At 42.5% G+C, this 25,583-nt stretch overlaps 1 protein-coding gene across 1 annotated transcript in view; it reads left to right on the top strand.

Annotated features, from left to right (window-relative positions):
* Positions 1-390: 390 nt before the first annotated feature.
* Positions 391-25,583, top strand: part of LOC135539932 (homeobox protein cut-like 2) — a 124,884-nt gene continuing 99,691 nt past the window's right edge. The window contains exon 1 of the mRNA XM_064966211.1: positions 391-528. Coding sequence (XP_064822283.1) covers positions 466-528 — 63 coding nt within the window. The 5' untranslated portion in view covers positions 391-465. The remainder of the gene's footprint in view (positions 529-25,583) is intronic.

The raw sequence follows: 25,583 nt of genomic DNA on the forward strand, positions 1-25,583 counted from the left end.
GTAAACATAAAAAGAGGTGTTCTGTGTATTTCACTATTTAGGCTCCATTAAGGACTGAAGATATGGACGCAACTGTTTTATACCATGGTAGACGGATTTCCATAAGCACGATATGCATAGATTACATTGTTGTTCTCCTTCCCTTTACCAGACGGTAGGCTATTGATCAACCCCTTACGTCATTATTGATAACTTTGACAAACCAAAATCAAATGCAATTTGTCCGGTTAACCGGGACTGCACAAATGCGTTGATACTATTTTTCTTTTCAAAAACACTCGCGGTCCACCAGGACATCACTTATTTTTTTTAACAAACACATTTGCGTTAGTTCAGTGGACTTTCTTGTGTTCGTTGCATTTTTTTAAAAGTAGAACGAGTAATCGTTAACGTTGTTTAACAAGGGAAATCCAGCCCACATATTTATTGCAGCCGCTGAAAAAAATATCTTCAATATCCCCCAAGATGGCCGCCGAAGTGGGATCGATGTTTCAATATTGGAAGAAATTTGATCTACGGCGGCTTCAGGTTAGTGTTATCCTTTACCTTTTTGCTTGCATGTGTTCATAGAACATTGTGTACTTTAAAATGATGGGAAATATGTTATTGTGGACGAATGGAGAAAGAAATCGGCGGTGTTGCATTGATAGTTATTAGAAATTGATCCTTTTCTGCCTTTGTTCAGTTCAATCATTGATCAGCGATGGAACGACCATAGAGTAGCACAGGCGCTCTGTAGCCTCCGCTCTGCGTTCACCACTGGGATCAGCACCACGGACACAGACCTTATTTTTATACGATTCGGTCTTTATAATGCCCATCAGTGGTGTAGACAGAACGGATTGAAACTTTTTATGTCCTCATGAATCTTGCTCCAAGGACGTAACTTTTCACCAGCTTAATGTTTTATTCCGTTTGTGTCATGATGGTGCGTGGTTTTACGATATCTTTAGCGATATTTGGTTCTATTTTATTTTCTGTGTTTGAAAACAATATGATCATTCGTTTTTGCTTGTCAATCAACTTTGTTTGCCACAATTAGATTGATGAAAGTTTTTTTCTTCTTCTGTTCGTCTGCTAAATAATCATCACTTATTCAAGCCATAGGCTATAGGCTACCGTTGGATAGCCTACTTGATTGACTGTTTGTTATTTCTCTTTTAGATAATAGCCCAGTCAGAAAAACTTGACGCGTATTTATTATAGGCTGAGTCTACCAATGACGTTATCATGTAATCTATTTGGGCTATTGTTCATTCCGGTGTTGCACGTTAAAACATATGTGTAAAATCATGATAGTCTGTTTGGCTAAGGGCAATGATGTAGGATTAATGCAAACCGTGTTCAGTGAATAGTCAGACATTTGAATGAGGATTTCACAAAATATACAGCTTATATTGACTTGGTTATCACAAAGTTGTCAATGATCCTGTTTTACAAACTTGTCTAGTAAATTGACAAATAGTTTTACAACCTATTAGGCTACTGACATACGACTATAGCGTTTTTCTATTAACCTTTTCAATTGAATTTCTGTAAGACTTGACATCACTAAAAAGCTAGAGTGTTGACGATGTAATTCGCTTATCTGTGCGTCTCGGTACAGATGTTTATAGCCCCTTCCTCTCATCTCGAGCCGCATTGTGAGCACAAGGCTATTCGGGCAAGGACTGTTGTAATTGTATTCCTCGCTAATGTTTGTAAATCAGGCTCGGCCAGCGCAAAAGCACAGTCTCTACTGTATGATTGATGTTCTGTAATATGAGAAATGACTGGAGCATGGCAAGCCAGGTCCCGCGGAAAAGCCTGCCGAAAAGAAATCTGATCTGTTCTGGGTTGTCTTGTGTGGCCGGTTGTTATTGTGCCGCCCAATCGCTGGACTACTCATTCAATCAGTGATGCAAAGGGCGAGTTTAGCTATTATGTAGCTATAGGCTACGTCGAGATTCATTTGCATCTTTCCTCTTACAAAATAGCATGTTTTTACATAATTCGTTTGCTGCAATCCTGGCATTAGTGACCAATGCTTAAAATCAAATTGCCAACTTCTCATTTTTTCAGGTTTGAGTCGAATAAATCAATTTGCACATTACTTTTTTTCTACCTGAATGAGGCCTGACACCTCAAAATAAAGTGTTTCCAACCAAAATATCTAAATATCTATCAAGTCTATGATTTAACGTAGCGAGAGGCCACTGATATTCTGTTTGACAAAGTCATTCATGTTCATAATGTAACGTTGAAAATGATAACATGACAAAATTACTGTTAACTGAATAATGCAATATTACTCAAAAGAAACATCTTGAAAAATCCCAATATTGATGTCAGTCATATGTTGGAGTTTATTTAGTAGGCTAAAGTGAACATTTATAGAATCTATAGAAATTACTATAAAACTTATATCTACATGGCCTTCAGGGCCTACAGCCTGAATTAAAAATGGATTAAGTCGGTGGGGGGTTTCTACACACAATGACAAAGTGAAAACATGTTTGGAAATTAATTGAAAATGAAATACAGAAATATCTAATTTACATAAGTATTCACACCCCTGAGTCAATACATGTTAGAATCACATTTAGCACAGATTACAGCTGTTAGTCTTTCTGGGTATGTCTCTAAGCCTGGATTGTGCAATATTTGCACATTATTCTTTTCAACATTCTTCAAGCTTAGTCAAATTGGTTGTTGATCATTGCTGGACAACCATTTTCAAGTGTTGTCATAGATTTTCAAGCAGATTTATGTCAAAACTGTAACTCAGGAACATTAGTTGTCTTCATGGTAAGCAACTCCAGTGTAGATTTGGCCTTAGGTTATTGTTTTAGGTTATTGTCCTGCTGAAAGTGAATTCATCTCCCAGTGTGGAAAGCAGACTGAACCAGGTTTTCCTCTAGGATTTTGCCTGTGCTTAGCTCCATTCAGTTTATTTTTTGTCCTTAACTATTACAAGAATACCCATAACATGACGCAGCCAGATATTATGCTTGAAAATATGGCGATTGGCACTCAGTAGTGTGCTGTATTGGATTTTCCCCAAACATCACACTTTGTATTCAGGCATATTCATAATTGCGTTGTCACATTATTTTCAATATTACTTTAATGCCTTGTTGCAGAAAGGATGCATGTTTAGGAATATTAGTATTCGATACAGGCTTCGTTATTTTTGCTCTGTCTATTTGGTTAGTATTGTGGAGTAACAACAATGTTGTTGATCCATTCTCAGTTTTCTGAACACCATTGGCCTCATAGTGAAATCCCTTCCCCTCCGGCAACAGAGTTAGGAAGGACACCTGTATCTGTGTAGTGACTGGGTGTATTGATATACCACCCAAAGTGTACTTAATAACTTCACCATGCTCAAAGGGATATTCAGTGTATGTTTTATTTTTAATCTACCAATCGGTGCCCTTCCTTGCGAGGCATTGGAAAACCTCCCTGGTCTTTGTGGTTAAATCTGTGTTTGAAATTCACTGCTCGACTGAGGGACCTTTTACAGATAATTGTATATCTGGGGTACAGAGATATGAGCTAGTCATTCAAAAACCATGTTAAACACTATTATTGCATGAGTGCATGCAACTTATTATGTGGCTTGTTTAGCAAATGTTTACTCCTGAACTTATTTAGGCTTTCCATAAGAAAGTGGTTGAATACTTATTGACTCAAGACATTTCAGCTTTTCATTTTTAATTAATTTGTGTGTGAACTTGATTTCTGTGGTAGAATAGTCAGAGATGGCTGATTCACCCCGAACCTAACAAAAAGAGAACAGGTAATGTGAGCATTGAGGTGGAGTGACCTTGGTTCCCGCTGGCCGCAGGTCACACGGCCATTGCCAGTGTAATCATTCACCCCAGCCAGATGGCATTTCCGTGGGCGACCATGGAAAGGACGGGTCAGGAGATGTCCTGCCGGGCCCAAGCCAAGTCTTAGCCAATAGCGAGAACGCCCAGGAATCAGGATATTATTCAGCCAGTAGGGAGCATTCTCAGACCCAGGTGACAAAAAGGTGAGGTCAGACTACAAGAGGACACAGTTTACGAAGTTATTACATTGTAATAACATTGTTTATTGTTTTCACAATATAAAGCACACTTTAGCTATCCAAAATATCAGAGAGGAAACATCATGTGTTTAGAAGATTATTTTTTAAAGTAATCAACCTTCATCAGGTACATTTTGAAGTGTAACGCAATGTGTTTTATCAGATTTCCAGGTAACCTTTTTTATTTTTTTATTTTTATTTTACCTTTATTTTACTAGGCAAGTCAGTTAAGAACAAATTCTTATTTTCAATGACAGCCTAGGAACAGTGGGTTAACTGCCTGTTCAGGGGCAGAACGACAGATTTGTACCTTGTCAGCTCGGGGATTTGAACTTGCAACCTTTCGGTTACTAGTCCAACGCTCTAACGACTAGGCTACCGCCCCACCTTGTCCAAATGTAGACACCAACTATAGCTTCAAATCATTACTGTGCTCCAAGTTTATATAAAATACATTTGAGTATCCCCCTGTTGTCTTATAGTGATGGAATGCTGTGTTCATTATATATGGTTTAAAAGCAATGCACTTATTTGATGGTATTTTCCAGACCCACACATCTCCATACTCTTCTCTCCATCATTCTCTGAGGCAGTGAGTTTACATCAGGAACGAAAGGCTGTGATTGTATACATTTAGCATGACACAGGCGGTCCCGTGTCAGCTCTAATCCACAGACAGAGACAACAGTATTGCCAAACAGTGAAATTGCTTTGCAGCCTGTGAGCCTGGCTGCCGCTGCTACCAGCCTGCTCTCTCTGTGTGCCGTTTGCCGGCTGCTCCCGCCCCCCTAAACCCAACCCTGCAATCTCAAATTGGCTGTGAAAACAGGTCTCTCATTCCCTTTCATTCATGCTTTAATAGATTTGTTTCTCGTTATTGTTTTTGTCACATAAGGCCCTACCATCATTTCATAATTTACCGGAAATGCCAGGTCTAGGGCACTATAGGGTTGAGGGGAGGGTTAGTGTTTGTGTCCTGAGAAAGCTTTGTTCAATATGACTGAGTGATCTATAAAGGAGGAGAGGGGGAAATGGCTCTAGAGGCAGCCATTGATAGCCTCAACCACAAACAGCATGGGCAACCCAGGGAGGCAGCATGGATAGAGACAGAGCCCCAGGGTATGAAATAGGAAAATGCACACACAGACCGACACGCTCATGCACACACATACACGCTTGTGTGTAGACATGTGGACACGTACCTCCTCCATAGGGTACATATTAATCACATAAGGACAGCCATACTCATACATGCACATGTAATGCAAATGTGCAGATTGTCCTTGTTGACTCACTCCCACATACAAACATATGCAGAGTCAGAGATGGATACCAAGCTGACCTAAATTTATACTCGAGTAAAGAGAAGATAGGTCCATCCGTTTAGACCTGCAATCTCCTCTTTGACAGACCTTTCCAAACCAAGCCACAGTGGATTAAGCATGGTTTTTAGAAGCAGTGGGACTGAAGCTGCAGCCTCATCACCACAGGTCTGTGTTGCATCCATGCCCTGCTAGATAAACATTCTTCAAACATGCTTTCACACCTCCTCATTGGGAGATAACGGACGGGTTACGTCTGCCATGGTCTCATTTACCATAAGCCCCTTCTTATTCTTTGACAGTGAGAAGGACAGGAAATAAGAAAGGAGAGAGCTTTTACAGAACTAGCTGGGTTAAATTGAGTTGTGAAATCCAGGAGCCATAACCCGGGTATATAAAACGCAGGCAACATTAGAGAGAGAAGTGAAACAGACTTCAGCATTAAGCTGTTTAACCTCTCTGTGTAGCATTAGTGGTAGAGACTTCAAAGCAGATGCTTCATCGTTTGGAGCGGAATTACAAATGGGTTTAGAGACAGCTACGGTGAGCATTCACACAGAAAGAGTAGACCTGTCATTAATGTCAGCTTAATCACTTTGACCTTCCTTCGAGCAGATTTCCATACCCATCCGCATTCGTTTTTACCTCATTCTTGCCCCTGTTCGCAGGATAAGTACTGCAGTTTGATATGGGTGTGTGATGTCTTTGTAATGATGATGAGTTCTTGCGTTCACAGAACTAGTCATAGGCTTTCTTTGAACAGTGTGAGAACATTTCTAACAAGGATATACATTGAGATATTGTTATTAAGAAACATGGTTTAGTTTTTGATCATCTGTTTATGACCCTCTGTATTCTTCTCAGGTGTCTCACCCTCTGCTTTAGCATTCAGCCTTACCTAAATGTCCTATCCAAAGCCTGCACCCCAATTTTGAAGCAGTAATCCCCCTTGGTAGTTGACAGTGCTTCATCGCAAAAGGCATGTGCTATTTCACAGTCCTGTTTATTATTTTTTTATTCTGCTGCCCCTAGGCTGAAGCAATTGCTTTGCAGGAGTAAATAACCAGCTTTAACAAAACTTCAGGGACACATTAGTCTGCAGGATGAAGGTTCCATGGCGGCAGGCTCCTCTTCCACAGCAGTGGGCCAGGCAGGCAGGCAGGCAGGCAGGCAGGCAGGCCAGGGGGGATTCAGCGGGAGTGGCTCATCGGTATGGGTATAAAGCGGTGTCCCTTCTCCCTGCTGGCAGCCAGTTCCCTGCCCAGTGAGTCCATATTGAGTTGTGTATCTCTACAGCGGCCGCTCTTTATTTGTTTTGATTGTCTGACAGCACTGCAGACGTATTGAGCACCAGCCTTTCTTGTTCATTTTACTGAGCTTACATTGAATCCCCTCCATTTTCCTCCCTTTTCTCTATCTTTCTCGTCCCTCTTCCAGCCTTTCTCTGCTGTATTTGGCAGGGCTTCAGTGGCTGTAATTCATCCCCCTATTGTCCATTTTGTTCTCAGGGATAAAAAGGAGACCCTGGTTTTTGTGTGAGCGCTTGGCTTTGTATGTTGTATGATGTGTGGTGAGGATGCTAGCAGGCCTGTTCTGTTGTGCAGTGGAGGTGTGGATAGTGTGGAGGGTGCTCCTGGGCCCCTAAGCTCTTGACATCAATGCCTTCATGCTCTTCTCAAGGGTCTCTGGGGATCCCTGGCGGTCTTATGTGTCATTGCTCAGAGTGTTTACTAGAAAGGAGGAATATGGTGGACTCTACGTTGCACACCTTTCTAGGGCCCATTTGTCCTCAATTTAACAGAAGAGGGAAGAGAAAATATGGCCCCTTTATTTCTGTGTTTAAAAAAAATAAAATCAAAACAGCTTTTTTATTTCTAAGCAGATGTCCTCTGTTTTATCAAAATGATACAAAAGGTGTGTTACAATAAAAACCGATGAATCAGGCTTGTTATTTTAGCCAGTCCTGTCTTTGTGCAGCTGCTATCACGCTCCATAGAGAGCAAGTCTATCTCTCCATCCAGACCACTGTTTCCCTGCCATCGCTACTGCTCTTGTCATATCTCTTCTTTGGTAATTTCTGCATCTCTTCAACACCATAAGGAAAATGCAATTGTCTTGTCTCTGTACTTCCAGCTAAATATTTTGAAATACCGAGGTAGTTTTGCGAGTCAATGCTAACTAGCATTAGTGCAATGACTGGAAGTCTTGCTAGTTAGCAGTTTGCAACTTCCTTCAAACTAACACATTTCTTTAGGTTGTTGTAACATGGTGGGGACATGACAAAAGATATGTTCCCAAAACAAAAAACCTGTCCAGTTGTGCTGATGATTACAATGTTTCTATTAGGTTGAAAAAACAATCCCCTGACGTTGCAAGAATGTTCCCAGAACACATTTTATGTTATTTTATTGTTCCTTTAGGTTGTGGGAACATAGGAACATTGTGGGGACATTACAAGAGATAGGTTCCCAAAACACTAAATCTGATGATGACATTCTTACAATGATTGTATCAGGCATAGGAGGTTGGCGGCACCTTAATTGGGGAAGATGGGCTCGTGGTAATGGCTGGAGCAGAAAGAGTGGAATGGTGGAGTGTGATCCCTGGAGTGTGATCCCTGGAGTGTGATCCCTGGAGTGTGATCCCTGGAGTGTGATCCCTGGAGTGTGATCCCTGGAGTGTGATCCCTGGAGTTGTTACACTGCGCCTGCTGGGATGAAACTAACAGAAATAGAAACCTGTTTACACCTTTACTCTGACTTCCAGGTTCTGGTCTTTGTCTAGAAAAAGAAGTATCCTTTATTATTTCTTACTCTACAAATGTTTTTTATACACTGTAAAGTCTGGCTGTTTTGATGTTTATTAGTAGCCTACAGGGCTTGAACATGGCAGATCGCAGGTTCAATCCTACTTGATTACCATTTTTTTTAAAAGATCCAGCTATGTCTGGACAGTACCCTTATAAAATATAATCATGTAAGAAGATTGAAATGCCATTTCTTTAAATGTTTGGCAACTTCAGATAATACTGTTACATTACACATCAATATTAGCAGAACATTGCAGCAATGTGTTTAGAACTACTCCCATTATTGTTGAAGTATGTTTTTAGAACAATTCTGGATCGTCATAACCTTAATACTTTTATAAGCGTCTTGCAGGAACGTTTCTTGTTTGTTGTTATAGGTGTTAGTTGTAATATCTTCAACATGAACGGAATATTCCGGGAACTTCTATTGCTCCAGCACTTTATTGCTGGAGTATGTTCAGGGAATGTTATTAGAACCATCATAATGTCACACTATTACATTATGAGACCATTGTAGGAATATTCCCTGCTTCTTGTTATGTGTGTTTTGAATAACATATCCATCAACATTAGCAGAACGTTCCTGTCATGTTTCCTCAGAACCACTTCTATTGCTCCCACATTTTGTTGCGGCAGTATGAACATTACCGGAACATTATGTAATTACATTCCCTGGCAACCTAATGAGAAAGTTAGGGGAATGTTCTGTGGTCTTTTTTACAGATGTTGTGACCAACATTTTAGTGAATGTTAGGATATTCCAAGGATATTGAATAAACTATTTTTAAATTTGTGATCAAAAACATTCTTTGAATGTTTGTGGGACGTTATCATCCAAACGTTATCATCCAAAACTAGAACATAATGGGAATGTTAGCTAATGTTTTGGGAGTGTTCCCAGATTGCTGGGTATGTTCTGAGGGATGAGAGAGCAATGTCGCAGACATCAGTTCTTCCCCCACATAACCATGCTCCCCTCTCCCCATTCCTCACACCTCCGTTTCCATGCAAACGCTTATTTTGGAATCACAACTGATGGCATCCTTCTGTTGTCACTTTCTAATTTATGTTGATGGCGGAGGACGTTGGGGTATTGATTGTGTGTTGCAACTGTGTTCGCAGCTCTGTAATGTAGGCCCTGAGGCAGGCCTCTCTTTTTTGCTAGTCTCAAGGTGGCTCCTGAACTCTCTAATCTTAATTAAATATGCACTTTTTCATGGCAACAGGGTCACTGTTTTTGCATTATAATGTGGTCACAGAATTCCCCTCTTCAGTTGAAAGAAAAGGACTGTTTAGGCATTTTGAATTGTAATTTTAAAAAAAATAAAGGAGAAAAAGAACAAAGAGCTGAATTAAATCGCTTCTTTTCAATTTCCCTTGTTAGTCTCTTACTGCATTCTCCTATAGTTTTTCCCTTTTTTCCAGATTAATTTTATGATAATTTTTTCCCCTCTCTCTCTTCTCGGCTGTTTTCCCCAGACAGGTTCTACAGTGTTTTAGAGGGGATGGATTTAATTGCTCTGTGGGGATTGGTTGGCTGTGCCGGGCTCGGCTGTTTAATTAGTGTACCCTGCCGGGATTGGTTTAATGCTTCATGATCTTGAAATTGTCTGATTGTTCAGCCCTCTGGGGACTCTCTCTGCCTACGTAAGCCAGCAGGTTTAGCTAAACGTTGCTCTAGGCTTCTACAGGATGGGACTGGAGGAAGAAAACCCTGAAGAGAAGAGCAGGAATAGGGAGGCAACGATGGCGGATAAATGAAGATAGTTCACTCAGGCTGTTTACTTTTTTTTTTAAATTGTAAGTTCCTGTCTACTTCAGGGGGTGGCTCTCCCATAAACACCAATGCGATAGCAGCTGGGTCTGGTCTATGTAGTTCATTGACTTCCATTGAAACAGAAAAATGTGGGCGTGGGATGTCTCGCTTTCTCTTCTGTCTCTAGGGAGGTTTAAACCTGAGGGCCAGCGCCTATATTATGACACACCAGTGGACCAGTGGATTGCTGAATAGGGCAGCATTTAAAGTGCATCCCTTACCCTAGGTGCTCTCTCTCCTCACATCAGGAGATGTAGCTTTAGGCAGCATGACTGTCTTTGCACAGAGGATGAGTTCATGTTGCTCTCAAATTGCATGCCTGTGGATGAATGTTAAATATAGCACATGCTCATTAGCCATAGCCATATTACACACAAAACATCTTGTGATTTGCATATTTCCAACTGGTTTGCAATTCTTGTGTATAGAAGGATTATTTAGAACACATTTGACATTGGTTGTTGTATTTTGTGACTTCTGTTTTCACAGTGTTTTGAATGTTCATAGTGCATCTCCCCCACCTTGTTTTCTCATTGTTATGACATCCCCATCAGGAGAGCCCATGTGGATCTCTAAGTTATGTGCATAGTCAGTCACCTTGAGGGACGGAGCTGTGGAAATTACATTTGTGTAAATAAGAGAGGTGTGTGTGTCTGTGTGTCCTCTCTACCCTGCCATGGGATGCCCTTGGTTTGGTTCAGTCATGGCAGAGATGTTGACCTCAACAGTAAATGTGCTTGGTATCAGATGCAGGATAAGCAGAGCACAGTGGTGGAGAGTGGGAGTACATATGCCTATTGAAGGCTAAACTCATTCCGCCTCATCAGACCTATCGAGCACACTCTCTCTTAAAGAACCCAACCTTGAAGTTCATGAATCTATTTTGGATGATATTATAAATATGCTTCTTTAACCCCAGCCTGGACTTGATTATCTTTTTGTCCGCTCAATTGACGATGGCTTGGTGCTTGGGTATACTGTTGATTACTTTTCACTAGTTTGTAAATCTGAACTTACTCCCCTCTGTCGGTGCTACTTTGCCTTGATGTGTTTTGCTGTTGTTGATTGGCTTGTCTCTGGACTACACAGGAGGTTGTGCTCTCCTGTGCCTGTTTTTCCTGTCGTGCTTATCCCTTAGATTGGGCGGATGCACTACATACAGGTCTGGGCATCTCCAGTCCTCGGGGGCCTGATTGGTGTCACACTTTCCCCCCATCCCTAGCAAACACACCTGATTTAAACTAATTGCATTTTTAACTGAAGATCATGATTAGTTGATTATTTGAGTCAGGTGTGTTAGCTGGGGCTGGGGCAAAAATGTGACACCAATCAGGCCCCCGATTGTAGTTGCCCAGGCCTGCGTGACACAACATGATCACCAAGGTGATAGAAGAACTCATGACAACAGAGCGGTTGCCAAGAGTGTTCCCCACCCTTGTGCCTTAACCTCTCAGGGAGAGATGCCCTGATTACTGAATGACTCTCTGCCTGAGGAGGCTGGTGGAAGGAGCTATAGGAGAACAGGCTCATTGTAATGGCTGGAATGGAATAAATGGAACGGTATCAAACATATGGAAACCACGTGTTTGACAGCGTTCCATTTATTCCATTCCAGCCATTACAATGAGCCGACCTCCTTTAGCTCCTCCCTCAAGTCTCCACTGTTCTCTACCGTGGTGGAGGTGCCACTGTAGTGGTTTTAGTTGTCTGTGTGATGATAAGGGGGTAAGTGTATGTAGTCACTAATCAAGGGGGCTCTGTAGGCGAGCTTAGAATTCCTCCTAGTGATTGTGAATTGAAGAGGTATTCCCTCATTTGATGTATTCAGTTTATGATATGAAGTGAACTCTCTTCACCTGAGGGATTTTTTTATTTATCAAATCAAATCACATTTTATTTGTCACATACACATGGTTAGCAGATGTTAATGCGAGTGTAGCGAAATGCTTGTGCTTCTAGTTCCGACAATGCAGTAATAACCAACAAGTAATCTAACTAACAATTCCAAAACTACTGTCTTATACACAAGTGTAAGGGGATAAAGAATATGTACATAAAGATATATGAATGAGTGATGGTACAGAGCAGCATAGGCAAGATGCAGTAGATGGTATCAAGTACAGTATATACATATGAGATGAGTATGTAAACAAAGTGGCATAGTTAAAGTGGCTAGTGATACATGTATTACATAAAGATGCAGTAGATGATATAGAGTACAGTATATACGTATACATATGAGATGAATAATGTAGGGTATGTAAACATTATATTAGGTAGCATTGTTTAAAGTGGCTAGTGATATATTTTACATTTCCCATCAATTCCCATTATTAAAGTGGCTGGAGTTGAGTCAGTGTGTTGGCAGCAGCCACTCAATGTTAGTGGTGGCTGTTTAACAGTCTGATGGCCTTGAGATAGAAGCTGTTTTTCAGTCTCTCGGTCCCAGCTTTGATGCACCTGTACTGACCTCGCCTTCTGGATGGTAGCGGGGTGAACAGGCAGTGGCACGGGTGGTTGTTGTCCTTGATGATCTTTATGGCCTTCCTGTAACATCGGGTGGTTTAGGTGTCCTTGGAGGGCAGGTAGTTTGCCCCCGGTGATTCGTTGTGCAGACCTCACTACCCTCTGGAGAGCCTTACGGTTGTGGGCGGAGCAGTTGCCGTACCAGGCGGTGATACAGCCCGTCAGGATGCTCTCGATTGTGCATCTGTAGAAGTTTGTGTGCTTTTGGTGACAAGCCAAATTTCTTCAGTCTCCTGAGGTTGAAGAGGCGCTGCTGCGCCTTCTTCACGATGCTGTCTGTGTGGGTGGACCAACTCAGTTTGTCTGTGATGTGTATGCTGAGGAACTTAAAACTTACTACCCTCTCCACTACTGTTCCATCGATGTGGATAGGGGGGTGTTCCATCTGCTGTTTCCTGAAGTCCACAATCATCTCCTTAGTTTTGTTGACGTTGAGTGTGAGGTTATTTTCCTGACACCACACTCCGAGGGCCCTCACCTCCTCCCTGTAGGCCGTCTCGTCGTTGTTGGTATTTAGATAGCATGTTAGATCGCATGTTGTGGTAGACAGCACCATCAAAACATATAGCAAATCCCAGTACATATCACCAGCAGCCGAGATGGTCATTGTTTCATTTGGTTTATGTGGTGGTTGAAATATGGATGCACCCAGTGTAACCATGTGTGGATCCATGGCAAAAGTCAACAACACCAGCTTATTACAAATGCCCCCAAAGAGTTAATGTTTTGGCACTAGTTTTCCTTTAGAGATAAAAATATTAGTGGACCCCGGCCACACCCCCATAGCCTTTTGGGAAGGGTGTGAGCCCAGCGTCCGTCTAGACGTGCGACATCATTAACCCGCTGTGACCTCAGCCACTGATGAATTCTCTCTTACATCCCCTGCAGCCCTACGCTATGGCCCCTCCTCCCTCCACGGGTGACTCCGCTGGGACCCAGGGCTCCTCTGGACAGGCCATTAGAGCCACTACCCCTTTCTGCCACGCATAAATAGACAAGGTGGCCGTAGCCTCTGCTAGACTACTGAATAATTCAGGGCGTCTGGGCCGTGTCTGGTCCCGGGGCGCTAGGGGACGGGTGCTGCTGGGGTGCTGTGTGGAGGTGCAGGGGTTAATAACAGGTCTGTGTCAGCTGCTGCCCCACCACCACCTCCACTCCACCTTATCCCACATATGAAAGAATCCTGTTCAGTTGATTAGAATTTTCTAAATGGATCAATTTTTAATCAGTGGAGCATCTGACTACGGTCAATATAATTGTCACTTGGAAGACAGCTGTCTTTATTTACAGGAATGTTTTTTTTCTGTATGCAGATCCAGAGACAGGAAACATCTAAGTCAGGCTACTGCACCACTGCAGTCATGGGTCCGTCTTGCCTGGGCTTTGGCCTTTTTGATACTTATCTGTAAGAGCAAAATTGTTATATTCAGGTCCCAGCAAATCCTCCTCATCCCAGTCTTTCCATATTGTGGGTGTGTCTACTTCTGTAGGAACACAGTAGTGGACAGTTATTGTTATGTCTGTGTTAGTCCAATAGAGAGGGCCTTATCATAGCTGCCTTGGCTTCTCTCTCCCATTTGCATGCGCATAAATGTTGAGTAGTAGTGAGGAGCCAGTGAACTAGCTGTAATACTGCCATGAAATTTTCATAGGGCCATGGGGAGACTCTATCATGTTAAATAATGAGAGGCCTATAAACCCTACGTTCAGTGCCCACTCCACAACAGCTGTCAGGATCTAGTTATGACTTAATATCGGCAGAGAAATATGAGGTGTTTTTCATTTCCTTTGATCTGTTATTATCACTCCTCCTTTTCTCAACTGCCCTCATATTGTCTCTGTGTGTCTCTGTGTGTCTCTGTGTGTCTCTGTGTGTCTCTGTGTGTCTCTGTGTGTCTCTGTCTAAGGATGCTTCAGCATTTTGATCAGGTGTACAAAATATTCTTTGTATGTCCTTTATTATTATCCACCATTTGCTACTCATAGTAGATGTGGTAGTAATATGTAGTAATATGGTTTTGTGCAAAGTTACAAAAAATATCTGCTAAATGACTAAAATGTAGTTGGTGTCACTTTAAAAATGCCTTTCTTACTGATTTGGGAAGATGTTTTTGAGTCTTTGTGCCATGATGCCAAAAGGGTTAATTTCCTCCATTTGCTCTCTGATTATACAACTGTGGATTCTGGGCTAGCTTTTGAATTCCACGCTGATTGCATGCCTGTAGCAAACACACTCTGAGTTTTTCTTTTAAAGCCTCCGTGAAAACCTCCTAACGTTGTACTTTTTTTGCCAATATTGAGACACCATTTACTGAAATAGACAAATGCACGATATGTGTTTTTGATGTAGGGTCTGAAACATACATTTAAAAATGTAACCTTAGGACAGGTATGTGACATACAGTCTGTTCATTGTGCACTGTATTTTGAATGCATCTCTCAAGCCTATCTAATATGCTGACTATCAATTAGATTGTCAACTCCTATTTGTATACATTCTAGAGCACACTGTCTCACTGGGCAAAAACTGGTTGAATCAATGTCATTTCGTTCAAAAAAGTCTGACGGCCTCCTGTGGTCTAAGGCACTGCATTGCAGTGCCAGCTGTGCCACCAGAGACTCTGGGTTCGAACCCAGGCTCTGTCACAGCCGGCCGCGACCGGGAGGTCCATGAGGCGACGCACAATTGGCCTAGCGTCGTCCGGGGTAGGGAGGGTTTGGCCGGTAGGGATATCCTTGTCTCATCGCTCACTAGTGACTCCTGTGCACGGTGTTTCCTTCGACACATTGGTGCGGCTGGCTTCCGGGTTGGATGTGTGCTGTGTTAAGAAGCATTGCGGCTTGGTTGGGTTGTGTTTCGGAGGACGCATGGCTCCCGGAGTTGTAGCGATGAGACAAGATAGTAATTACTAACAATTGGATACCACGATAAGGGGGGTAAAATTTAAAATTTAAAAAAGAAAGTCTGATGACTTTGATTCAGTGTGGAAAACTGCTTGCATTTGCAGAAAGTCATCAACTTAAGGGAATTTCGTCATTTTTTTTCACCCAACTTTTAACCTAAATCCAATGACATGGTGACATTGTTGGTTGATTTCACTTTGAATTCACGTTAGTTTACAATTCAACCAAATGTAAATCAAACTAAACGTTGAACTAATGTCTGTGCCCAGTGGGATGTCTCTTCCCACCACGTCACTGTTCATGTTTAGTTCCTCTCTTGTGCACCAGCAGTGTCTCCATTGTCTGTTTGTCTGCTTAATATGCAAAGGCAGTCATTCAGGGAGTCATTTTGGACCAGTGTAAACGAACTAGCCACAATGATTAGCTTGGGCTGGGAAGCAAGTGTCCATCAGTGCATCTAAATTCATTCTGAGCTCATCAACCCTCATTGCAGCGGCCCTGAGACTGAAATGACAGCATTCTTCAGACATTACCATGAGTGTAAAAATAAAAGTGAATGTACTCCAAAGCGACATTTCCATGCTTATTTCATGCATGGATTAGTAGTCCATTGAATGGCATCTGTATTTTTAATGAATACATGTACTGTATGGATATGCCTGCTTTTTATGGTGGGATTGATTGATTGATTACATATCGTTTTACCGGTAAATAGCGTTTACACAAAGATACAAACACAGTACATTGTCATAACAACAGCACGTGAAAGCATTAGACAGAGGGTCAGGTGGTTTGTGGCTATCTTGCCAATGGTGGCGTTTTTTTTTCATAATATTGAAAAGAGGTGCCGGTGCTTGACTTTATGACAAGTACATTTGTCTGAATTTACAAATCAAAATCAAATCAAATTTATTTATATAGCCCTTCGTACATCAGCTGATATCTCAAAGTGCTGTACAGAAACCCAGCCTAAAACCCCAAACAGCAAGCAATGCAGGTGTAGAAGCACGGTGGTAAGGAAAAACTCCCTAGAAAGGCCAAAACCTAGGAAGAAACCTAGAGAGGAACCAGGCTATGTGGGGTGGCCAGTCCTCTTCTGGCTGTGCCGGGTAGAGATTATAACAGAACATGGCCAAGATGTTCAAATGTTCATAAATGACCAGCATGGTCGAATAATAATAAGGTAGACAGTTGAAACTGGAGCAGCAGCACGGCCAGGTGGACTGGGGACAGCAAGGAGTCATCCTGTCAGGTAGTTCTGGGGCATGGTCCTAGGGTTCAGGTCCTCCGAGAGAGAGAAGGAGAGAATTAGAGAACGCACACTTAGATTCACACAGGACACCGAATTGGACAGGAGAAGTACTCCAGATATAACAAACTGACCCCAGCCCCTCGACACATAAACTACTGCAGCATAAATACTGGAGGCTGAGACAGGAGGGGTCAGGAGACACTGTGGCCCCATCCGAGGACACCCCCGGACAGGGCCAAACAGGAAGGATATAACCCCACCCACTTTGCCAAAGCACAGCCCCCACACCACTATTTACACAGCTAGTAAACAGTCCGTTTTGTTAGTTTGTATTCATATGCAAGCAAAGCGTGCTTCAGGGTGGCAGCATCAACGTCTCCAAGGAAATATCAGCATCATTTATTGGAACCTTTTTTATCTTCAGTTCAATAGGAGGAGTCTGAGGGACTATCTGGAGGAGTCTGAGGGACTATCTGGAGGAGTCTGAGGGACTATCTGGAGGAGTCTGAGGGACTATCTGGAGGAGGTGGAGCCTGGCTTGGCATCAGCCTCAATGACAAGCTCTTATTTACCGTCCAGATCTATGGCTCATTTTATGTACCTAATCGTAAAGCACTGAAATTTATAAGAGGGAATGGGCCAGTGGGGAATACCCCAGGAGACACACTGATTGACCCCCCTTTGAAAAAGGTAGATACTGTAAATTACAATATGTTTACTACATGGGCATCTTTGGAGAAATTGACTCAACTCTGTATTCAAGAAGACATAAGACAAAGGTCTAAGGCCACCTAACTAGCCTAAAGTATCATGCTCAATTCAATAAATGCTAGCAAGGGTTAAGAAAAAACCTGCCACCTGCTCCATTTTGGTTCACTGGTTTGGTGTAATTTATACACAAGAAATTAAAACAAGAAATAAGAAGAACACAACAAAGTAAGAAGCTGAATACAGTGTCAGCTTCAATACCATATTTACAATATGCAGGCGTACTGGAGGGATAGAGGAAGATATGTATAGGGGTAAGGCATCAGCTTATATGATAAACAGAGTAGCAGCATCGTAGATGAAAAGTCAGTATAAATGTGTATGCTTGTTATGTGTGTATTGGAGTGTCAGTGAGTAGAGTCCTGTGAGTGTGCATATAGACAGTGCAAAAATAAAACACAGTACAAGGGTTAAGTCAGATAGTCCGTGTAGCCATTCTGTTAGCTATTTAGCAGTCTTATGGCTTGGAGATGGAAGCTGTTCAGGAGCTTGTTGGTATCCGGTACCGCTTGACGTGCGGAAGCAGAGAGAACAGTCTATGGCTTGAGTCTTTAAAGATTTTCCAGCCCTTCCCTTCAAACTGCATGGTATAGAGGTCCTGGATGGCAGGGAGCTTGACCCCAGTGATGTACTGAGCCATCCGCACCACCCTCTGTAGTGCCAAGCGATCGAGGACAGTGCTGTTGTCGTACCAAGCAGTGATGCAGCCAGTCAAGATGCTCTCAATGGTGCAGCTGTAGAACTTTTGGAGGATTTGAGTGCCCATGCCAAACCTTTTCACCTTCCTGAGGGGGAAGATGCGCTGTGTGAGTGGACCATTTTAAGTCCTTAGTGATTTGGACACAGAGGAACTTGAAGGCCTATCACCATTGTGTCGTCAGCAAACTTGATGATGTTGGAGTCATAAATAGCCACGCAGTCGTGGGTGAACATGGAGTACAGGAGGGGACTAATTAAACACCCCTGTGGTGCCCCTGTTGTTGAGGGTCAATGGCGGAGGTGATGTTGCCTACCCTCACCACCTGGGGTTGGCCCGTCAGGAAGTCCAGGATCCAGTTGCAGAAGGAGTTGTTAAGTCCAAGGGGCCTAAGCTTGGTAATGAGCTTGAAGGGGACAATGGTGTTGAACGATGAGCTGTAGTCTATGAACAGTATTCTCACCAGTGGCGGTCAGTGCTGTTTAAAATGAGGGAGGACAATTTTTGTTTTTCATGAGCATGGCCTTATTTCTATTACAGCATTTTGGATGACTCTCATTCCATTCACCCAGCTCAATGTAACAGTGCTCGGTTTAGGCTACTACATGATACTCAAATGTTCCCTATACCCATCGTGATGTTGCTACCTTTGAATGAAAGTTTACAACGTAGGTGCACACAGGTTGAGAGACAAGTTTGAGGTGACAGACAGTGACACATGGACAGACAGTAACGTTCAATGCCGCCTGCATCTAGCTGATATAGGGTGTAGTCATTAGTCCAACAGTTGCAAATTAGAGTTTCTATTGAACAAATTCAGGTATGTTTATCCCCATTTTCTTCCGTTTGCCTCCATTTAAGAAACTTTTTCAATAGAATCGGCAGAATGAATACACCCCTGATCACACGTAAACACAGTTCACTTTCATAGCAGCCACGTTGTATTCCTTCTAGCGTCTGTACGCTTTCTCCTCTCACCTCTTCCCTTTGCTTGTGGACTTCAATACACAACACATCAGTTGTATGTGACCAGGTGAAAAACGTTACCAAACCAAACCGCTACACACAGCCTACAGCTTTGTCACTATATTAGCTAAAGTAACGTCATAGTCACTAACGCGTTAGTAAACCCGCTACAATCATGCAGTAAGGTTAGTGTACAGTCAGTAAACAGTTACACAGGCGGGCCCCGGTGGCAATAAATTATTAATACCAGCTAGCTAACATAGCATCCCTCTGTTTGAGCAGGGTGTTTCAGGAGGCTAAACTAGCTTGCTGCATTTGCTAGCTAAGTAAGTGAAAGTGCAAAAAAAATATGAAAAAATCTCTATCTCTTGCTTCTCCTTCATTTTGGAAGACATGAATTTGTTCTAAACTGTTCAACTATTATCTTGCTCTCTCTTTGAGTCAACTACTCACCACATTTTATACACTGCAGTGCTAGCTAGCTGTAGCTTATGCTTTCAGTACTAGATCAAATATCTGATATTTTGATTGGGTGGACAACATGTCAGATTATGCTGCAAGAGCTCTGATAGGCTGGAGGATGTCCTCCGGAAGTGGTCATAATTACTGTGTAAGTCTATGGAATGGTGTGAGAAACATGAGTCTCCTAGGTTTTGTATTGAAGTCAATGTACCCAAAGGAGGATCAAAGCTAGCTGTCCTCCGGCTACACCATGGTGCTACCCTAAATAGTGCTGTGGAGGCTACCGTAGACCTTCTTTGCAAAATAGTGTTTTCATCAGTTATTTGGTGACATGAATATATTTAGTATACTTTTATCTAAAAAGGATAGCTTTTTAAATGTATTACCATTTTTATGAAATTCACTGAAGAGGATGGTCCTCCCCTTCCTCCTGAGGAGCCCCCACTGATTCTCACCTAGGTATTCCTCTTATCTAGGTGGGTGAGGGCAGTGTGGAGTGCATTTGAGATTGTGTCATCTATGGATCTGTTGCAAATGCAAATTGAAGTGGGTCTGGGATGATGGTGTTGATGTGTGCCATAACCAGCATTTCAAATCACATCATGATTTCAGATGTGATTAATGGATTAGCGTGAAAACAATCCACCAGGGGTTGACTCTCAGTATGATCGTACGTCCTGTAGTAGTGGGAGATTATTGAAAACTGAGGTTATTGAAATACCGCCTTTTGAAGTGTTCTCGCAGACTCCGAGCCTATTTCAATGAGTGCCGAAAAAGGAAAAAAAAAAAAATGTAATTGTTGTGCATGCTGTTTAATCCAATAACCATCTGATGTTACAGACTGCTATATTATCTCTCAGCATACTTAATCGGAGCGGACTTAGCCCTGTCACTTTGTATTAACCTCTGTTGCAACGGGAGAAGGGTTTCACTAATCTGCCATTGTTGGGTTTTGCAGTCTGTAGTGCAAAACAGACTTGGCAGTCAGCGTGAAAGTAAAGGATTTTTAATGATGACGGGCCCCACTGCTATTTGAGCTTATTAAATTGAATAATGTAGTGCTCTTTGAATTAGATAGGAGGGGGATAGTGGTGGTCTGGCAGGGTTTATTTTAGGGGTTAACTGAAATTGCGTGTTCCCTTTCCTGTATTCCTTTCTCTCCCTCTCCCCCTGGAGGTTGGCAGACAATTTAATCCCCAATGGCCTCTAACTCCGAAGTGTCTGTTAGCAAAAATGTTGTGTCTGGTAGAGACAGTACCCCCAAGTATATGTTGGAGATAATTGCATTTTGTCTATTTTGGTTGTCTAAGTGTTGTATTAGGAATAAATTATGAGCTTCATCAGGAAGTATTTTACTAGGGGAATTCAGTCTCCTGTGACAAGCTGATCTCCTACAGTACAGCAAGGCATCATCTGCAGCGTCATCACAGCACTTAACTTCTGTGTCCCCTCTGAATGCTATCCTGTAACTTAGACAGATAGCTGATCGCTGGCTTGCACACCCTCCTCCACAGCATCTAACATGGATGAGGTTTCAGCTCAAGAGATAAAGTAGCAGTTATTTCTCATGTGCTTTGCTCATTTTGTCAGTTTGACTGTTCCACTTATTCAGTGTTTTCTGACTTGCTGAGCTTGAGGGCATCTGAGTGCCATTTCGCAGCCAGATCTGAGTTGTGTTGATTGAATTAGACAAAGTCGGAAGATAATTAAGAACCGCAAGGCGCTGCAAAACTGTCTGCTCCCAAACTGGTGAAAATGAGACGTTGCCACATCAATGAGCGAGCGCCCGCTCTGCTGGATGTCAGCACTGGGTTATATCAGTTGACACCCTACCTCCTAGAGCTGGAGCCATTTCTCCCCTCCCTTTCATGTTTATCCAAATAGAATTAATCACAAACCCAAAAAACCCTGCTCCTGACAGTGCAAGACATTTGCAAAGCTTTGTTCCCTTCTTTCACCTAAGCATTTCATGACTTTAAGCTGCCAACAGTAGTTTAGCATAAACACCAAAGAGGTGTATGTGTGACAGTGTAATGTGCATGTTAAGTTTCGTTCCCTGCAATGCCATATAACTGCATCCGAAATATGACTAATTATAATGCACTAATGCTCCAATTTAGGTATAGGTTATTTGTGTAAAGTATTCATGAATAAATAATTCATACATTTTATTGAACACTGACACCTGATCACATTTCCTGGTTTTCACATAGGTTTACTTCATGTAGCCTATTTGCTTCGGCGGGCACTGGTTATCTTTTCTGTCCTTGATAACAGATCATTGATAGTGACAGGCATGGATTTGGTGCTTTCTGACCTTGATGTCCTTGGACTGCATGTAGTCTCCTGTTCTTTAATGTTCACCCTGCCCTGTTATTCTCCAGACAGTACAGTTCATATTTGATATATACAGTGTTTATAAGACTCCAAAACTTCACAAACTCACAGTAAACTCAGACTTGAAGATAAATCATCGGAACATCCTGATTCTCTGAACCAGATCCTTTATATTACAACCATAATCCATTCTTCAACACAAAGCAGTCCCATGTAATTCAGTCCCTTCCCAATGCCCCTGAGTTTCTTGTATCAATAAGCCAAAAGGTGAAGCATAATGAACAGCTGCTACTTGACTGAAAAACAAATACTTTCTGGTGTTTAATGTAGAACACAGGAGCTGCTCAATTATATGTTTGAGTCATTAATGTACAGGAAAGGGAGTAGGGCAGTTTTCTGAGGCTTTATGTCTGATGTCTGTCTTGGAAGCTCTTCTACACTCTCACTCACCCTCTGTCTATTTCATGCACTTGGTTTATGGATGTTGGCTGGGACGGCCGCTCCCTCCCCTATGTTCGTTTTGGGTTGGGGAGCTGTGAGTAATGGCTAATGAAGATTTGCTGCTTATATATTTTCAATGGAACAGTAGCTTACAGTATCACAAGGGGTGAGAAAGGGTGCAGTGTTTTTGTTTGTGAAAAGGGATTTGCCTGCGCAGATCCCTTTGGTGGGCTAGGAGGGAGGCGGGGATGGAGTGGAACACTGGCGCAAAAGGCTAATTTTCAAAGCCACTCACTGGCGCCCATCTCTCACCATGAAGTGGCAAGCGTGGTGAGTGGCTTGTACGTTGTCATGGATACTAAAGCATGGGACCCCAGAGATGGGGAGCAGGGGGACGAATGCCGCCCTGCGTATAGGATTCCTGTCAGGTCTGCCCTAACAGATGGCATTGATAGACCATTTGTCATACTCTAATTGTTCCAGCAAACAGGAAATACCCACTAGTAAAAACAGTGCTATGTCGCTGTGCTTTTAAAGCGGGGAAATGGGAAGGGGATGCGTTGATATACTGTCTAGCACTCTCACTTAAAGAGACAATGCCTCTGTTCCGTTTTTCTGGCCAGCTGGACTGATTAGACCAAGAAGAGTGGTGGTGGTGAGATGAAAGCAGGCAGAAGAAAATAAAGAAAGCTAATCATAAAGCAAACGGCAGTCACTTCTCTGTATCGATGTGGCTAGATGGGGGTGAAACAGGCTGAGGAGTGTTGACAGCCTGGGGAACAACAGTGGTGGGGTTGGGAGTGATTCGTTCTCTCTCCCCTCTTTATTCTACCAGTGAAATGCTGTGGGATAATGCTTGTCCAAGATAATAAATAAAGCAGGGCAGAAGCATAGATTAATGGCTGGGAATAGCACTTCTCTCTTTGACACCCGGAGATGGCCAGACTCCTGAGTTGAGTACAAATTGCACTGGGTACAAAGGTATTACTTGTTCGTACCTGTATTGGCAAGGCTCCTGTGTTTCTGGTAATGCTGTTGAGATTAATCTGGTAGTATATCCTGATGGGTGGCTTTCCTCCTAGGCTTCCCTGGTAAGCAGGAGGATCTCTGGATCATATATGCAGACTGCAGACCTCTGGGATCACCCAGGTATTTAAGGGTTCAAGTTGAATTAGCATGTTGAACCCCCTCCCCATCTTACATCCATAGGTCCTAATTCTGTGAAACCTGGACAGATACTCCTGGAGTTAAAGATTCAATTTGATGGCATAGTGCCATAACTCCAGATGGAGAGAATAGTTTAGGACCTGACGACAATACGTCGCTTTAATCATTCATGGAGCCCTGTCAGGAGCATAATAAGTATGAATTTGGAACATATTGTTAGCAATTCCAAAAATCCCAAATTGGTACTTTTTAATAGATTTCAAGGTGATTTTCCCTGAAAGTCTGTGTGTTAAGTTTTCCCCCTGACCTTGTACCCCAATTATTGTCATAGTTATGCAGTAAGTGCTAACGTTACGAGGTGATGAGTCTGTCAGTGGGGCCAGGAGGCCTGGATCCCAGAGACCTATGGGGAGATGAGTGTTCGTAGGGTCACAGTGTGACGGCCCAGCACTTTAGCGTGACCTGGCTGCTCACCTCCAGCCTGATGGGCAGATTAAAGGACCATTAAGTATAATTACAACTTCAGTTGGAGAAGTGAACTCACGGTGTCAGAAATGGTTACAAATTGATGCCCTACCCCATCTGCCTTTTAAATTCTGCCTTTCATTAGATTCATCTACTTTTACGATCAACAAGTTTGGACTTTTGACAGGGAACAGAAGGTGTGGTGGTGTGGGAATGGAAACTTCACAGTGCTGGTGACTCGGAGTGTAAGGGGTGCGAAATATTTTATTTAGCTGTTTCTTCAGGTATTTTGAAATACATTTCTCTGTTTTCCCACTGAATCCAATTGTGTCATGGCCAGTCAAATTGTATTTGATGGCTGCAGAGGAGACAGTGACAGGTAGTCCCAATGTGATCCCATGTGCTGCTGTGTGTGTGGCCTGACTTGCTGTCTGTCCATCTGTTTGTCTGATTATGTCAAATGTGGTGATGTTGGTGCAACATTAGCTGGGTGTTGCCGTGGTGTGCCAGCTCCTTCGGGCAGGTTGCCAGCTTTGTATGTGGATGGTAATGTACTCATCTCTGTATCCATAAGAAAACCCACACTACCGCCCAAGAGAAATTGGTTGATGTCATCATCTCAGGTGGAGGCCCAGGCGGCAGACAAAGTTTTCCCAGTTTTACATCAACAGTAATGTTTAAAAAAAAAAAATCTTTACGGTAACCTTCCCCTCTCCTTCTCATTTGGGGCGATTATTACACCCATAGTGAGAACAAACAGTTTCTCTACTTAATAATTCTCATCACTTTCATCTGATATTCAGTTACCACGGGCAATTTAGTAGTTGAATAATTTTGTGAAAAATTCATTTATTATCGCTGTACATTATGAATCTGGAGAGACATAGAGTGGAGTGGTGGAAGATTTTAAATGGTGTCTGTGGAGCGAAGGATCCAGGGGAAGGTAATGTGTTCTAATGTTCTCAGCCATATGCATTGTTTTCAGGGCTCATCGGTTTTACATCGATTCCCACTGAAGTGTTTAATTGCATCATGAATATGATCTAATTCTGTCCTTTTCTTGGAAACTGGAGCACTCTCCGCCAATGATGTACGGCCTTGACAGCGCCACATCGGGATGTATCTTATATGGAATGTAAATTATAGTGTTAAATTAGCCCAGAAAGATAACTAGCTGGCACGGGGAATGGACTCAACCGTTTAATTTAGTGTCAAAAGGCCGTGAAGGGATAAATCACCTCTTTCACTCCCATCACAGGTTGGAATTACTTCCCTTCCCTTTACTGTATGTATCGTATTTCAGTGCTGCTGCAGGAGTTCTTGTGAAGTTCAAACGTTATGTTTTTTTTGCATGGCATCAACTGACTGGTGCCTGTTGGTCGTAGTCAGAACACCTGCTATGTGGTCTCAGACCTCTTATTCCACAGATCACTCCCTCTTTTCCCTGGGGGTCTGCATTGCCATATACATGTCATGCAATTTTACACCAGTAATACTGCGGTACTGCAGGGTCTGGTCAAATGGACCCGCACTGGCTACTTGCATTTCCCCTTTTCATTCCTCTTTTTATTCCTTCTCCACTCCTTCCCTCAATGTC

This window comes from Oncorhynchus masou, chromosome 1 (assembly GCF_036934945.1).
Source record: "Oncorhynchus masou masou isolate Uvic2021 chromosome 1, UVic_Omas_1.1, whole genome shotgun sequence".
Lineage (NCBI taxonomy): Eukaryota > Metazoa > Chordata > Actinopteri > Salmoniformes > Salmonidae > Oncorhynchus > Oncorhynchus masou.